We start from the raw sequence: 18,014 nt of genomic DNA, 5'->3' as shown, positions 1-18,014 counted from the left end.
GTAAATAGCTGGCATCCCAAATCCTCACTGTCAAATGGATACATACAATCCTTTCATTGGTGCAGTAAATAGCTGGCATCCCAAATCCTCACTGTCAAATGGATACATACAATCCTTTCATTGGTGCAGTAAATAGCTGGCATCCCAAATCCTCACTGTCAAATGGAAAACGTACAAGCCTTTCATTGGTGCAGTAAATAGCTGGCATCCCAAATCCTCACTGTCAAATGGATACGTGCAATCCTTTCATTGGTGCAGTAAATAGCTGGCATCCCAAATCCTCACTGTCAAATGGAAAACGTACAATCCTTTCATTGGTGCAGTAAATAGCTGGCATCCCAAATCCTCACTGTCAAATGGAAAACGTACAAGCCTTTCATTGGTGCATGAAATAGCTGGCATCCCAAATCCTCACTGTCAAATGGAAAACGTACAAGCCTTTCATTGGTGCAGGAAATAGCTGGCATCCCAAATCCTCACTGTCAAATGGATACATACAATCCTTTCATTGGTGCAGGAAATAGCTGGCATCCCAAATCCTCACTGTCAAATGGAAAACGTACAATCCTTTCATTGGTGCAGGAAATAGCTGGCATCCCAAATCCTCACTGTCAAATGGAAAACGTACAATCCTTTCATTGGTGCAGTAAATAGCTGGCATCCCAAATCCTCACTGTCAAATGGATACGTGCAATCCTTTCATTGGTGCAGGAAATAGCTGGCATCCCAAATCCTCACTGTCAAATGGAAAACGTACAATCCTTTCATTGGTGCAGGAAATAGCTGGCATCCCAAATCCTCACTGTCAAATGGAAAACGTACAATCCTTTCATTGGTGCAGTAAATAGCTGGCATCCCAAATCCTCACTGTCAAATGGAAAACGTACAAGCCTTTCATTGGTGCAGTAAATAGCTGGCATCCCAAATCCTCACTGTCAAATGGAAAACGTACAATCCTTTCATTGGTGCAGTAAATAGCTGGCATCCCAAATCCTCACTGTCAAATGGAAAACGTACAATCCTTTCCTCTGTGCTGTAAATGTCCCGTTTGAAGATTTGTATCGACTGCCGAGATCCATGATTCGTTCCGTGATTCAGTTCTTGTTTTCCACACAGCCAAAGGATAGATTGTTTTTAACCCCAGCTCTGTGGTCATCTGGCTTTATTGTTCTACAGAATAAATTATAAATTCAAAGCATTTGGTTGTCTGGGCTACCAGCCTGTAGAATATCACAAAGAATTCACACCACACAATGACACAAAACGTCAATCTTACCATTGGCATTCCAAATCCTCACTGCCAAATGGATACATATACTCCTTTCATTGGTGCAGGAAATAGTTGGTGTCCCAAATCCTCACTGCCAAATGGATACATATAATCCTTTCATTGGTGCAGGAAATAGTTGGTGTCCCAAATCCTCACTGCCAAATGGATACATATAATCCTTTCATTGGTGCAGGAAATAGTTGGTGTCCCAAATCTTCACTGCCAAATGGATACATATAATCCTTTCATTGGTGCAGGAAATAGTTGGTGTCCCAAATCCTCACTGCCAAATGGATACATATAATCCTTTCATTGGTGCAGGAAATAGTTGGTGTCCCAAATCCTCACTGCCAAATGGATACATATAATCCTTTCATTGGTGCAGGAAATAGTTGGTGTCCCGAATCCTCACTGCCAAATGGATACATATAATTCTTTCATTGGTGCAATAAATAGTTGGTGTCCCAAATCCTCACTGCCAAATGGATACATATAATCCTTTCATTGGTGCAGGAAATAGTTGGTGTCCCAAATCCTCACTGCCAAATGGATACATATAATCCTTTCATTGGTGCAGGAAATAGTTGATGTCCCAAATCCTCACTGCCAAATGGATACATATAATCCTTTCATTGGTGCAGTAAATAGTTGGTGTCCCAAATCCTCACTGCCAAATGGATACATACAATCCGTTCATTGGTGCAGTAAATAGTTGGTGTCCCAAATCCTCACTGCCAAATGGAAGACGTACAATCCGTTCCTTGGTGCAGTAAATTGTAGGCATCGCAAATCCTCACTGCCAAATGGAAAACGTAAAATCCTTTCCTTGGTTCCGTGAATGTCCCTTTTGAAGAGTTATATTGACTGCCAGTATCCATGATTCGTTCCATAGATGGATTGCTGATGGAATCATCGGGTCCCTATCTGACCCAGTATCCATGATTCGTTCCATAGATGGATTGCTGATGGAATCATCGGGTCCCTATCTGACCCGGTATCCATGATTCATTCCATAGATGGATTGCTGATGGAATCATCGGGTCCCTATCTGACCCAGTATCCATGATTCGTTCCATAGATGGATTGCTGATGGAATCATCGGGTCCCTATCTGACCCAGTATCCATGATTCGTTCCATAGATGGATTGCTGATGGAATCATCGGGTCCCTATCTGACCCAGTATGGCGCTTTGAATATCACAAAGAATTCACACCACACAATGACACAAAACGTCAATCCTACCATTGGCATTCCAAATCCTCTCTGCCAAATGGATACATTTAATCCTTTCCTTGGTGCAGTAAATAGTTGGTGTCCCAAATCCTCACTTCCAAATGAAACACGTAAAGTCCTTTCATTGGTGCAGTCAATAGTTCACAGGTAATTTAAACTTCCTCTTTGATGGCGCTGAAATGTCATAAAAGTGTGACAAATTCCTTTAAAAACTCCCAAAACCAAAAAAGACCAGAAAAAACCCAAATAAATCTTCAGTTTGATGGAGTGTCTTTGTCATTTGTTCCTACAGAGTTGCTTCCCTGTAAGAAAAAAACCCCAAAACATGTGGATTGAAAGTACAAGTTTTTTCTTTCTCAAGGTTGAAACCTTCCATCAATCGTCTCGGTCTCAACGTTTGGTTTTATATTTGTCTTCCGTTTTCTGATGCAACATTCTCGTATTAATCCAGATATTCCTCATACAAAATGTATCGAAAGGAAAAAATTGAGAAGTTTCTTTGGGCATGACCGATGTGTACATATATGCAGGTCTGACATCCAAACTTATGTTTAACATTCTGGGTGGGGTTCCTGACCTCCCATAGTGAGCAGGGGGGGGGGGGGGTACATACTGTGTCTTCTATCCCCTTATATCTGTTTTCCAACATGCTTTCCGTCTTTGTCTTGGAATGAGATTACTTGGTTTTGTCCTGGTCCTGGCCAGATCCCCTGGCTAAGAGGGAAACAGTCGAATGTATAGTTAGTTTTGGGAGATTATATTTTTTTCATTGTAAATCATCTCTCTGTTATGCATTGTATTATGCTTTCTTTATATTATATATGATTTGTAAAACATTTAAGTGTGTTTCTCTCAGCGGGGACCTGTGCTTGTGTCTGGATGAGACTTTTAGTGATCTCAAACTAAGTACTTAGATAGTGTGCTTTTGGAATCTACACCTGTTTCTTTTTTGAAATATTCCCCTTTGTCTTCCCTTTTCTTGGATACTTTATTGTAATTCTAGAACTTTTTACTATCCCATTTTCTTCCTTTTTACTGGCGCTGATATGACCTTAATGTGTTGCAAGCGCTGTAAAACCCTTAAAAACAAAAACATATGTTTAACATTGTTTTAATGGACATTATTTATTGTCATTTTTTTGTTTGTTGAGATTTTCATTACACCAATGATGAGCTCATAAGGAATTGGGTTGTCAGACCTGCCAGTAAGTGCACGTCGGGCATGAAAATACAACACAATATTCTCTTATTCATTTCTCCAGACTCGGATTAGTAACTTTTTTCTTTTTCTTGTGGAAGAAAATGTATAAAATATTGGCTTAAACAATGTGACAAGTAAGAGGCAGGCACTGGAAGATGATGGAGATCTGAACAAAAATGTGTGTAGTGTGAAAGACAAAGCAACTGGGTGGGGTTTCTGACCTCCCATAGTGGGCAGGGAGGTACTTGCTGTGTCTTCAATCTCCCTATAGCTGGGTGGGGTTCCTGACCTCCCATATTGGGCAGGGAGGTACAAACTGAACTGTGTCTTCTATCTCCTTATATCTGTTTTCCCCAGTTATTAAGAAATAAGATTGTAGTCGCCATTTTTAACTTTAACGATCGACAATTTACCATGACAACGATGAAATAAATCGTCAAAATCCTTGAAATGGTGCACTCTAGTATCAAATTTGATTTTACATAAATTTAAACCATAAACAGACCATAAATATATTTATATAAATTTGAAATAAATCGTTTTGGGCTCACAATCGAAACCCCTCGTCTTCTATTCACCTCAAGTCATTCCTGTCAATGCTGCATATTCCCCCAAAAAAATTAACAATCAGCTACGCAAATAAATAGCAGAGGGAGGGTTTTGAGTCCAAAACGTTTTGTGTTAATGTTAAGTATTATTATTATTATTATGTACTTGTTTTGCTGTTGCTATATTTTTGTAAAAGTGAATGGATTAAGAAATTCACCTTCTGAAAACAAAATGAGCGAATGTTTTTTCTTTTTTTCCGTATTTTACTTATTTATTTAGTTTGTAATTTTTCCTGTAGAGTTTTCTGCCCTTTTCAGATTTTATTTGTATGAACGACTAAGTATTGCCATGTCGGTTATGATTGGATTATTTTCATCCATTCACTGGGTGGGGTTCCTGACCTCCCATAGCGGGCAGGGAGGTACGTGCTGTCTTCTATCCCCCTAAATCACTGGGTATGGATCCTGACCTCCCATAGTGGGCAGGGAGGTACATACTGTGTTTTCTATCCCCCCATACCCGTTTTCCAATTGTTTCCTGTCATTGTCTTGGAATGAGATTACTTAGTTTTGTCCTGACCCTGGCCGGAGTTCCTTGGCTTGGACTTGGAGGGAAACAGTCAAATGTATAGTTATAGTTTTGGGAGATTTTTTTCCTTGTAAGTCATCTCCCTGTTATGCATTGTATTATGTGTAGTTTACTTAGTGTATTCCTCTTGGTAGGTACCTATGCTTGTGTCCGGATGAGACTTTTAGGTGATCTCAAACTAAGTACTTTGATAGTGTGCTCTTGGAATCTACACCTGTTTCCTATTTGAACCAATTCCCCTTTGTCTTACCTTTTCTTGGATGCTTTAATTGTAATTCTAGAACTTTTTACTATCCCATTTTCTTCCATTTTACTGGCGCTGATGACCTTAATGTGTTGCAAGCGCCGTAAAACCCTTAAAAACAAAAACAAAACATCCATGTTTCTATTCATTTCATTGTCTGTCGTTTATGATTTGATTTGTTTCTATTCATTTCATTGTCTGTCGTTTATGATTTGATTTGTTTCTATTCATTTCATTTTCGCTTATTTCTGGTATTATCGGCGTGAATGAGGATGTTCTGGGTGGGGTTCCTACCTCCCATAGTGGGCAGGGAGGTACTTGTTGTGTCTTCTATCCCCTCTTATCTGTTTTCCAATTGCCTTCTGTCTTTGTCTTGGAGTGAGATTGCTTGGTTTTGTCCTGACCTTGGTCGGAGTCCTTGGCTGAGAGGGAAACAGTCGAATGTATAGTTATTGCTTTGGGAGATGATATTTTTTTCCTTGTAAATCATCTCTCTGTTATGTACTGTATTATGTTTTATTTACATGTTATATTTGATTTGTTAACATTTGGGTGTATTCCTCTTTGTGGGGACCTGTGCTTGTGTCTGGATGAGACTTTCAGGTGATCTCAAACTAAGTACTTTGATGGTGTGCTCTTGGAATCTACATCTGTTTCCTATTTGAACAAATTCCCCTTTGTCTTACCTTTTCTTGGGTGCTTTAATTGAATTCTATAACTTTTTACTATCCCATTTCTTCCTTTTTACTGGCGCTGATATGACCTGAATGTGTTGCAAGCGCCGTAAAACCCTCAAAAACAAACAAACAATGAGGATGTTTGAACACAATGTATTTGATGGACAGCTGAGATTGACTGGCCTGTAGGTAGACACGGGATTTCGGTCAGGGTTTGTTTTTAGAATATAGTGATAGTTTAGTATTCATAATATTGTATTATATAATCTATATAATCATTAACATTATTATTATTGTTTATTTCTGGGCAGGGTTTCCGACATCCCACAATGGACAGGGAGGTACTTGCTGTGTCTTTATCCCTCTATATCTGTTTTCCAATTGCTTTCTGTCTTTGTCTTGGAATGAGATTACTTAGTTTTGTCTTGACCCTGGCCGGAGTCCTTGACTGGGAGGGAAACAGTCAAATGTATAGTGATAGTTTTGGGAGATGATATTTTTTTCCTTGTAAATCATCTCTCTCTATTTTTGTTTATCTTTACATTTGATTTGTTAACATTTGAGTGTTTCCTTTTTTTTTAAAGTGGGATTTTGTGCTTGTGTCTGGATGAGACTTTTAGGTGATCTCAAACTAAGTACAGTGATAGTGTGCTCTTGGAATCTACATCTGTTCCCTGTTTGAACAATTTTCCCTTTGTATTGCTTTTTCTCAAGATAATTACCTGTAGAGTCACGTGACTATCCAATGTTCTTCCTTCTTACTGGTGTTGATATGACTTAAATATGATACAAGACCCGTAAAACCCTTAAAAACATTATTATTATTATTAATTTGTTATCTTATTGTTTATTATCATCATTATTATTATTATTGTTTGTTATTATCATTAGTGTTTATTATTTGGTTTGGTTCAATTCAATCAAAACATAACATTTCTAGAAAAATTGTTATTGTTAAATTCAACATGTATATATTTTGCAAGATTCCAATATTGGATGGATGAGTGTGTGTGTGTGTGTGTGTGTGTGTGTGTGTGTGTGTGTGTGTGTGTGTGTGTTTCGAAGCTTTGAGAAGAGAGCTGTGGGAGTTGGTGTAAATTATGGTATAAATAATTCAATTATTCGATCTGTTATTTATTCCATATTAATTCCTAATTAGGACGAGGACGATGTGAGAGAAGAATGATGAATAAAATATCCATGCAAGTCAAAGGTCAAAGTTCTTTGTCTAAGTCATCATCATCATTTTTTGGTGTTTCCCCTTCATATATTTGTCGTGAAATCAGAGACTCTGGGTGGGGATCCTGACCTCCCATAGTGGGCAGGGAGGTACATACTGCGTATTCTAACCCCTTATATCTGTTTTCCAACATGCTTTCTGTCTTTGTCTTGGTATGAGATTACTTGGTTTTGTCCTGGCCCTGGCCCGTATCCTGGCTGGGAGAGGGAAACAGTCAAATGCATAGTTATTGTTTTGAGAGATGATATTTTTTAACTTGTAAATCATCTCTCTGTTAAGTATTTGAGTGTATTCCTCTTTGTTGGATTTTGTGCTTGTGTCCAGATGACACTTATAGGTGATCTCAAACTAAGTACATTAATGGTATGCTCTTGGAATCTACATCTGATCCCTATTTGTTCCCAGTTCCCCTTTGTCTTACTTTCTCTTGGGTGCTTTAATCGTAATTCTAGAACTTTTTACTATCCCATTTTCTTCCTTTTTACTGGCGCTGATATGACCTTAATGTGTTGCAAGCACTGTAACACCCCTAAAAACAAAAACATAGGGATTTGTTTTGTTTTTGTTTTTAAGGGTTTTACAGCGCTTGCAACACATTTAGGTCATATCAGCGCCAGTAAAAAGGAAGAAAATGGGACAGTAAAAAGTTCTAGAATTACAATTAAAGCACCCAAGAATAAGGCAGACAAAGTGGAATTGGTTCAAATAGGAAACAGATGTAGATTCCAAGAGCACACTTTCAAAATACTTAGCTTGAGATCACCTAAAAGTCTCATCCAGACACAAGCACAGGTCCCCACTAAGAAGAATGCACTCAAATGTTTACAAATCATATATAATACATAAACTAAACATAATACAATGCAGAACAGATGAAATTATAACTATACATTTGACTGTTTCCCTCCCAGCCAAGGACTCCGGCCAGGGTCAGGACAAAACTAAGTAATCTTATACCAAGACAACGACAGGAAACAATTGGAAAACGGGTATGGGGGATAGAAGACACAGCATGTACCTCCCTGCCCACCTATATATGGGAGGTCAGGAACCCCACCCAGTGATATAGGGGGATAGAAGACACAGCATGTACCTCCCTGCCCACTATGGGAGGTCAGGATCCCCACCCAGGAAATTCACCATCATATCTAAATAGGAGAGCAAATTCTTAATGGATTTATAAAATTCTACTCAAGTTAAACTGTAGACTATTCTTTTTGTCATCACAAGTGTGGAGAAAAATATCTAGAGCTTTTATATAGCGCAATATCCACTAAACGTGCTCAAAGAGCTTTATAAAGGGTCCATGACCAACAGCAACACGTTACATGAAGAATAAGACAAGACGCCTGTTAGGTGATATTCCATTATTTTCACCCGACAGAGACAACGCTGTCACCACCAACCAGGTACTCATTTTACACCCGAGTCCAGTGAGAGAATGCGAGTAAAGAGCCTTTTCCAAGGAATCAACTATTCACTGAGCGAGGCTCGAACCCAGGACCTTCCGATCCGAAAGCAAGAGTCATACTACTAGACCACATAGCTGCAAGAGAGAGCCAGCAATATTTGGGGGGAATAAAGGCTATTTCTAACAGGCTCTCATCTATAGTACTTCATTCTAAGACCATATTCCATATTGGGACAGTGACCATATTCCATATTGGGACAGTGACCATATTCCATCTTGGGACAGTGACCATATTCCATCTTGGGACAGTGACCATATTCCATCTTGGGACAGTGACCATATTCCATCTTGGGACAGTGACCATATTCCATCTTGGGACAGTGACCATATTCCATCTTGGGACAGTGACCATATTCCATCTTGGGACAGTGACCATATTCCATCTTGGGACAGTGACCATATTCCATCTTGGGACAGTGACCATATTCCATCTTGGGACAGTGACCATATTCCATCTTGGGACAGTGACCATATTCCATCTTGGGACAGTGACCATATTCCATCTTGGGACAGTGACCATATTCCATCTTGGGACAGTGACCATATTCCATCTTGGGACAGTGACCATATTCCATCTTGGGACAGTGACCATATTCCATCTTGGGACAGTGACCATATTCCATCTTGGGACAGTGACCAAATTCCATCTTGGGACAGTGACCATATTCCATCTTGGGACAGTGACCATATTCCATCTTGGGACAGTGACCATATTCCATCTTGGGACAGTGACCATATTCCATCTTGGGACAGTGACCATATTCCATCTTGGGACAGTGACCATATTCCATCTTGGGACAGTGACCATATTCCATCTTGGGACAGTGACCATATTCCATCTTGGGACAGTGACCATATTCCATCTTGGGACAGTGACCATATTCCATCTTGGGACAGTGACCATATTCCATCTTGGGACAGTGACCATATTCCATCTTGGGACAGTGACCATATTCCATCTTGGGACAGTGACCACATTCCATCTTGGGACAGTGACCACATTCCATCTTGGGACAGTGACCACATTCCATCTTGGGACAGTGACCACATTCCATCTTGGGACAGTGACCACATTCCATCTTGGGACAGTGACCACATTCCATCTTGGGACAGTGACCACATTCCATCTTGGGACAGTGACCACATTCCATCTTGGGACAGTGACCACATTCCATCTTGGGACAGTGACCACATTCCATCTTGGGACAGTGACCACATTCCATCTTGGGACAGTGACCACATTCCATCTTGGGACAGTGACCACATTCCATCTTGGGACAGTGACCACATTCCATATTGGGACAGTGACCACATTCCATATTGGGACAGTGACCATATTCCATCTTGGGACAGTGACCATATTCCATCTTGGGACAGTGACCATATTCCATCTTGGGACAGTGACCATATTCCATCTTGGGACAGTGACCATATTCCATCTTGGGACAGTGACCATATTCCATCTTGGGACAGTGACCATATTCCATCTTGGGACAGTGACCATATTCCATCTTGGGACAGTGACCATATTCCATCTTGGGACAGTGACCATATTCCATCTTGGGACAGTGACCATATTCCATCTTGGGACAGTGACCATATTCCATCTTGGGACAGTGACCATATTCCATCTTGGGACAGTGACCATATTCCATATTGGGACAGTGACCATATTCCATCTTGGGACAGTGACCATATTCCATCTTGGGACAGTGACCATATTCCATCTTGGGACAGTGACCATATTCCATCTTGGACAGTGACCATATTCCATCTTGGGACAGTGACCATATTCCATCTTGGGACAGTGACCATATTCCATCTTGGGACAGTGACCATATTCCATCTTGGGACAGTGACCATATTCCATCTTGGGACAGTGACCATATTCCATCTTGGGACAGTGACCATATTCCATCTTGGGACACTGGGTGGGGATCCTGACCTCCCATAGTGGGCAGGGAGGTACATACAGTGTCTTCTATCCCCTTATATCTGTTTTCCAACATGCTTTCTGTCTTTGTCTCGGAATGAGATAACTTGGTTTTGTCCTGGCGCTGGTCGGAATCCTAGCTGGGAGGGAAACAGTCAAATGCATAGTTATTGTTTTGGGAGATGATATTTTTTTCCTTGTAAATCATCTCTCTGTTATGTATTATTATTATTTTGAATGTATAATGTAGGCATTTGAGTGTGTTCCTCTATGTTGGATTTTGTGCTTGTGTCCGGATGAGACTTATAGGTGGTCTCAAACTGAGTACATTGGTGGTATGCTCTTGGAATCTACATCTGATCCCTATTTGTTCCCACTTCCCCTTTGTCTTGACTTTTTCTTGGGTGCTTTAATTGTAATTCTAGAACTTTTTACTATCCCATTTTCTTCCTTTTTACTGGCGCTGATATAACCTAAATGTGTTGCAAGCGCCGTAAAACCCTTAAAAACAAAACAAAAACAAAACATCTTGGGACAGTGACCATATTCCATCTTGGGACAGTGACCATATTCCATCTTGGGACAGTGACCATATTCCATCTTGGGACAGTGACCATATTCCATCTTGGGACAGTGACCATATTCCATCTTGGGACAGTGACCATATTCCATATTGGGACAGTGACCATATTCCATATTGGGACAGTGACCATATTCCATATTGGGACAGTGACCATATTCCATATTGGGACAGTGACCATATTCCATATTGGGACAGTGACCATATTCCATATTGGGACAGTGACCATATTCCATATTGGGACAGTGACCATATTCCATATTGGGACAGTGACCATATTCCATATTGGGACAGTGACCATATTCCATCTTGGACAGTGACCATATTCCATATTGGGACAGTGACCATATTCCATATTGGGACAGTGACCATATTCCATCTTGGGACAGTGACCATATTCCATATTGGGACAGTGAACAAAGCCCAGGACAAATCTTTTCAGCCTTCAGTGGTCACATTCATTATGGTAAATCCCAAGGTCAAAGGTTAACGACTCATGATTACGCCCCATCAGATATTCTTAAATGTGACCCCTCGTCTCAAAACTGCATTGAGTCGGGATGACTACGATGCTGAAAATGGAATTTGTAGACAGAAACATCAGACTTAAGCTGAGTTTATATGTTTTATAGAGGAGAAGGTATATCATATTTTACTGTGATAAATACCAACGGTTTATATTTGTGACCAGTTGGACTTTTTCGCATCTGGTCTATAACGACATAATACCGTTTAGAGACGTTGGGTCACAAATAATCATTTGAATCAACAGGAAATGGAATTACTGAATTACCCTTATTTGAACAAAGGTTCGAAAGTTACTCGTAAATCAATCTGTGGAAAATAGTTTTATAATTTTTAGATTTTCCAGTACTTTTGTGCTCCATGATACAAATTTACATTGACTGAAGGGAATAATGGTGATCACCAAACCCTATTGAATCTAAAGAATAAATTATTTGTCTATTGTCATAGGTTAATTCAAGGAATACATTTTAAAACAATTGCCTCGTCCCACACACATACAAACACACATTGTCATTTCATCAGAGACAAAACCAAAGAAAACCAAATCCCAGCACAAAAGAGGCTCCGCCAACCAAAGTCAAAACATCCACAACAAAAATACTCTAATACTCCGTTATTTTGAAATACTTTGGAAAGTTTTCCACTGGATTGAACGATGAAAAATAAACAAAAAAATCGACAGTTCATCACAGATAGAATTTCAAAAATGGCAGACTGTCCATCAAGTCGGGAGACCTTCCATAAGCTACTACATCCCAAGTATTCTTGTTCTAGTAGGGGGTTTGGGAGGGGGGAAACTTTTTTTTTTTTAAAGTCTCCCCCCTCCCAAACCCCCTACACTAGAACTTCTTTCTAGTAGTAGGAGGGGGTATGGGAGGGGGGAGACTTTAAAAAAAAGTTTCCCCCTGCTCAAACCGCCTACTAGAACAAGAATACTTGGAATGTAGGAGCTTATGGAAGGTCTCCCATAAAGTCTTTTCCTGATTTCAAAGATTCATTATTCTTATAGAACGGCCATCTTAAATAGTTTTTCTAACATTTTTGTACTGGAGCATTTTTGTGGCAGATGTGACGAAAACAAACTTTTGGCCCAGCCCGATATACAAATCAGGGGTCCCAATAGCCCAGTTGATAGAGCACTCGCTTCACAATCAAAGGGACTGAGATCGATCCCGGGTGCAGTGGAGATTTTTTTATTGACATATTTAAAAGAAAGAAAAAAAATTGGAATGATCAACGCTTGTTGTCACCCTAGCACCAAACTGTTTTAAAACATCACATTTGTCACAGGGAATGACGTCATCAGTCGGATGGTGAAAAGGTTTGAACTGAGATATTGCCAAGTTTAGGTAGAAGGTCAATTTTTAAAAATCCAAAATGAGTTTTTGTCATAAATTATTAAATAAACCCCTTTTTTCACATCTTTGGGATATACCACAGCTTAATTTCACTTCTAAATATTTTTACAGCTAGTCAGGTTAAAAAAGTTTGAAATTTGAGAAAAGTTGCTGGATACCTTTCCCATACATCTGACCATAACTTCATGAAAAATCACTCGATTTACTTCAAATAAAGATTAAAATGCTCTGGTGAGAAAATCCGAAAACAAAATGCAAATCCAAATTTTCACCTTCTGACTGATTACAGTGGAACCTCCCGATAACGACATGTCACGGGACCGAGTTTTTATGTCGTTATCCAGAGGTGTCGTTATTTAGAGGTTTCCAAGATGGCGGACAAAGTGGGCGTGGTAAGGCCAGCGGGACCAGTTTTTATTGACATTGACAAAACGAACACTATTCGGAGGTGTAATCGGGAGGTTCCACTGTATATCATGCGCTGACACATTTATTTGACAGATAAACCGTAACATCCCAACCTGGCGATGTACAAGTCAGTGGATTGGTTTGTCAGAACTAATTTCTTTGACAGGTCGCTCCATCAAGTAATAACTGTGCAGGTGGGTATCTTAGATATGATGAAAGGTACATTATTATAAAAATAAACCAGCGTCCTATAAAAAGGGTAGCAAGCAATTCTTACTTAACAGAGCAAACTCCATGGATCTTATAACTCTGAAGGACCAGAACAATCCAACCATTCTTGTATCTCTGGCTTGCTCATCAATGCATAAATATTACACACACACACTCACACATATATATTTACACACATACATATATACACACACACACACATTCACACACACACACACACACACACAGAGTCAACATCACACCACGTATCTCAGTAAAAATCCAATATTTTTGTGTACATCCATGTACAAGTACAAATGTTCCACAAACTTTACGCACACACACACACACACACACACACATCATATATACACACACACACACACTCACACATACATATATATATACACACACACACACTCACACATACATAAACACACACACATGCATATGGGGCAACTTAGCTCAGAGTTATGGTCTTTGCTTCATACCCAAAAGGTACCGAGTTCGATCACCCGCCTCTGTGCTGTGTGGCCTTGAGCAAGTCACCTCGCCCTATCTCAATTAGCGGCGCTGCATTGCGGCTAACGCCTGGGTTATTCCAGTCTTCCCTTGGAATGGACCCTAGAGACAAATTTCCCCTATGGATGAATAAAGGGAATTTTATTTATTTATTTATTTATTTATCATGAATAAATAACACACCCAAACACAGTCAACATCACAGCGTGTAACTCAGTAAAATCCAATATTTTTGCGTCTTTCACTGATTTCTTCATCCATATACCAGTACAAATGTTCCACAAACTACACACACACACACACACACACACACACACACACACACACACATACACACACACACATTCAAAGTTTTTTTGTTTTTTTGTTTGTTTGTTGCTTTAGGTCTCTTCCAACACAATTGAGGTTATATGAGAGACCGCTGAAACAAAAAAACAAGCAATCTAACAAAAATAGTACAAATGTAAATCAAAATCATAACCTAAAGATATCATAAGCTAAATTATAAATAACCAAGAACAAACAGGCCGAAGATTTACAGAAAAAAAATATCCCCTGTCAAAAATACAATCACAAATCAAAGAAGCAGGATAGGCTAGTAAAGAGAAGAAGAAACGACATCACTATCGGATCGTACACCCATGCGAACATCATAGGTATACGATTCAAGGGTGATGCTCCCATCCAACCACCCGCACACATTCAAAGTCCACTCAAAGTCAAACAAGGACCTCAATAAAAATCCAACATCTTTGTGAATATCACAGACTTCGTCATTCATATTCATATAGGTATTAAACATTGTCCCAACTATCGGGAGCCTGTGTGGTGTAATGGTAGCACGTCTGACCGGTAATTAGAAGGTCTGAGGTTCGATTGCCAGTCGAGGTAGACTGATTTTTTGGGATGATTTTTTTTTCTTGTATTTTTCTTTCTTACTTTGTCTAACACATTTCATACACACTTGTTCAAATCTTTACACACATACTACACACACACAAACACACACACATAAACACTACACACATACACATTCCTAGCACACAACCAACATCAGACAAGTATCTCAGGGAAATGATTTGCAAACACCAAATCTGAACTGGAGGTCTTGGAGGTCTTGGACGGACACGAGTTCTTGTCTTTTCTGGAAAACACGAATCATGAAATCAAAGTCAGTCTTCAAAGTCTTTGTATTTTATTTGCATTGTAAAGCGTCTCTGAGCACATTGTGGATCTAGGCGCCATACAAATTCATTCATTCATTCGTTCATTCATCTCAAACCCATCAACCTGTTCCTATTTCGTTATCTTTGAATAAAAAGACATTTTCAAAAACATTTAAATGATACTTCTTTTAAATAATCAGATTTTATTGAAATTTAACAATATATAATCTGAGCTCAGCAATTATTATTGTAAACCTGATCTCATTAAGCGTTACTATTTACGGAGACTGGTGCAATAACGACCAGTCAGCTGTCTTTACACCGTATTTCACACCAAATAAAATGTGTGAAAATAGTCTGCAATCGTTGAATACAATTTTTATTCAATGCGTTCAAAGCATTATTCAACGATTAGCACGTGTGAAAGAAAGAGAGGAAGAGAGAGAGAGAGAGAGAGAGAGAGAGAGAGAGAATGAGAGAAAATAAGTAGGAGTGAAATATCTGTTCAATGTTATAGTTATCATTTAACGTTGTAACAAGTGTAACTAAATGACAAATTGCCATATTTATGGACAATAAAGATGAGTTTTTTCCAACTAGAGGGCTGGAATAAAATTCTTTAGTCATATTTATTTTTATACAATCAAGGTTGAGAACTCAGAGTTACAGGATTTCTGACAAAAGGAATTCCCTCCCCTCAAAATGCAGCCCTACAGAGTCATTAGGCAGGAGTATAATCCCTGTTTCTACAGCGTGAAACGAACAATTGTAATTATTTGCTACCATTTGGATTGGATGATAATCCATTGCAATGTAATTTCTGCCAGATCTAGCAGACCCAGCTACCCAACAACTTTTAATGGATAGAGAGGGAGGGAGGAAAGGGAGGGGGTTAAAAAAAACACCTCTAATTCACCCAGCCCCTTTGCTTGTGAAGCGAGTGCTCTACTGACTCTCCCCCCCCCCCCCCCCCCCCCCCACTCCCTGGAAAGTTTACAATATACAAATCACATTAACAATGTAACAAAAATTATGCAGAGATAATTCATATAAAAATAAAATTCACTAAAAATAAAAATGATTAAAAATCAGATCCAAAAACCCTTAACCTTCCACTGACCTGCAAGTTTGTTGGGACTCTGACCTATTGACCTTATCCAAGGACATTAAGGAGGTCATGACCTCGACATTCCGGACACTGCCAAAGAAATCCGTCAACAAGGTCTTGGAGACGTCGCGTTGAAACAAATCCTGGCGCGTGTTGACGGTGCTGATGCACTGGTGCTTGGGACAAACTTTGAACTGTCCGAGGAGGAAAGACAACATTTGAACATTCAATTCTTGACTACAGTGGTTTGTTTTTGTTTCTAAGGGTTTGACGGCGCTTGCAACACATTAAGGTCATATCAGCACCAGTAAAAAGGAAGAAAATGGGATCGTAAAAAGTTCTAGAATTACAATTAAAGCACTCGAGAAAAATAAGACAAAGGGGAATTGGTTCAAATAGGGAACAGATGTAGATTTCAAGAGCACACTATCAGTGTACTTAGTTTGAGATCACCTAAAAGTCTCATCCAGACACAAGCACAAAATCCCACAAAGGAGAAAACACTCAAATGTTTACAAATCATATCTAACATGTAAAAACATAATACAAAGCATAACAGAGAGATGATTTGCAAGGAAAAAAAATATCATCTCCCAAAACTAACTATACATATGACTGTTTCCCTCCCAGCCAGGGTCAGGACAAAACCAAGTAATCTCATTCCAAGACAAAGACAGAAAGCAAGTTGGAAAACTGATAAAGGGGAATAGACGACACAGTAAGTACCTCCCTATAGGAGGTCAGGAACTCCACCCAGAAAATTCAATTCTTGAGCATAGTGGAACTCAGACACAACAGGGATAGTGAGGGGGGGGGGGGGGGGGGGGGGGGGGGGGGGGGGGGGGGGGGGGGGGGGGGGGGGGGGGGGGGGGGGGGGGGGGGGGGGACAAGCCAGAAAAACAAACGCTGTTGTAGCTGGGTCACGTTCTATCCACGCAAAAAGTCATAAACAAAAATGAATAGAACAGCTTAGAAAAAAAAAAAGAACAAAATACCAAACACGGGACGTTTTGGGCTCTAACCCCTTCTTCAGCCAACAACAAAAACAACAATAAAGACATAAATACATTGCTAAATTCCAGATAGACGACAGAGAGGACCATAAAAATCTTTTGTCTATCTGGTATTCAGTCTGTATGTATTCATGTCTTAATTTGGTATTCAGTATGTATGTATTCATGTCTTGATTTGGTATTCAGTATGTATGTATTCACGTCTTGATTTGGTATTCAGTCTGTATGTATTCACGTCTTGATTTGGTATTCAGTATGTATGTATTCACGTCTTGATTTGGTATTCAGTATGTATGTATTCACGTCTTGATTTGGTATTCAGTTTATGTATTCACGTCTTGATTTGTATTCATATGTATGTATTCACGTCTTGATTTGGTATCAGTATGTATGTATTCACTCTTGATTTGGTATCAGTTGTAATGTCATTTCAGTTGATTTTAGTTTAATTGTTCTGTAGTATTCACGTCTTGATTTGTATTCAGTATGTATGATTCAGTCTTGATTTGGTATTCAGTATGTATGTATTCACGTCTTGATTTGGTATTCAGTATGTATGTATTCAGTCTTGATTTGGTATTCAGTATGTATGTATTCACGTCTTGATTTGGTATTCAGTTGTATGTATTCAGCTTGATTTGGTATTCAGTATGTATGTATTCACGTCTGATTTGGTATTCAGTATGTATGTATTCACGTCTTGATTTGTATTCA

At 39.3% G+C, this 18,014-nt stretch overlaps 1 protein-coding gene across 1 annotated transcript; it reads right to left on the bottom strand.

The window, feature by feature from the left end:
* Positions 1 to 10,770: 10,770 nt before the first annotated feature.
* On the bottom strand, positions 10,771 to 16,475 carry LOC144961567 (uncharacterized). The gene is made up of 2 exons (XM_078894713.1): positions 16,300 to 16,475; positions 10,771 to 11,559 (listed from the first exon to the last, which is right to left on the bottom strand). The coding sequence occupies exon 2, from the start codon at positions 11,293 to 11,295 to the stop codon at positions 10,771 to 10,773; it is 525 nt and encodes a 174-aa protein (XP_078750839.1). The 5' UTR covers positions 11,296 to 11,559; positions 16,300 to 16,475.
* Between the last annotated feature and the right edge of the window lie 1,539 nt (positions 16,476 to 18,014).

Source organism: Berghia stephanieae, unplaced genomic scaffold (assembly GCF_034508935.2).
Source record: "Berghia stephanieae isolate SIO BIC M18660-M18661 unplaced genomic scaffold, UCSD_Bste_1.3 scaffold308, whole genome shotgun sequence".
NCBI classification, from domain to species: domain Eukaryota; kingdom Metazoa; phylum Mollusca; class Gastropoda; order Nudibranchia; family Aeolidiidae; genus Berghia; species Berghia stephanieae.
This window is presented reverse-complemented; position numbering and strand designations above follow the sequence as displayed.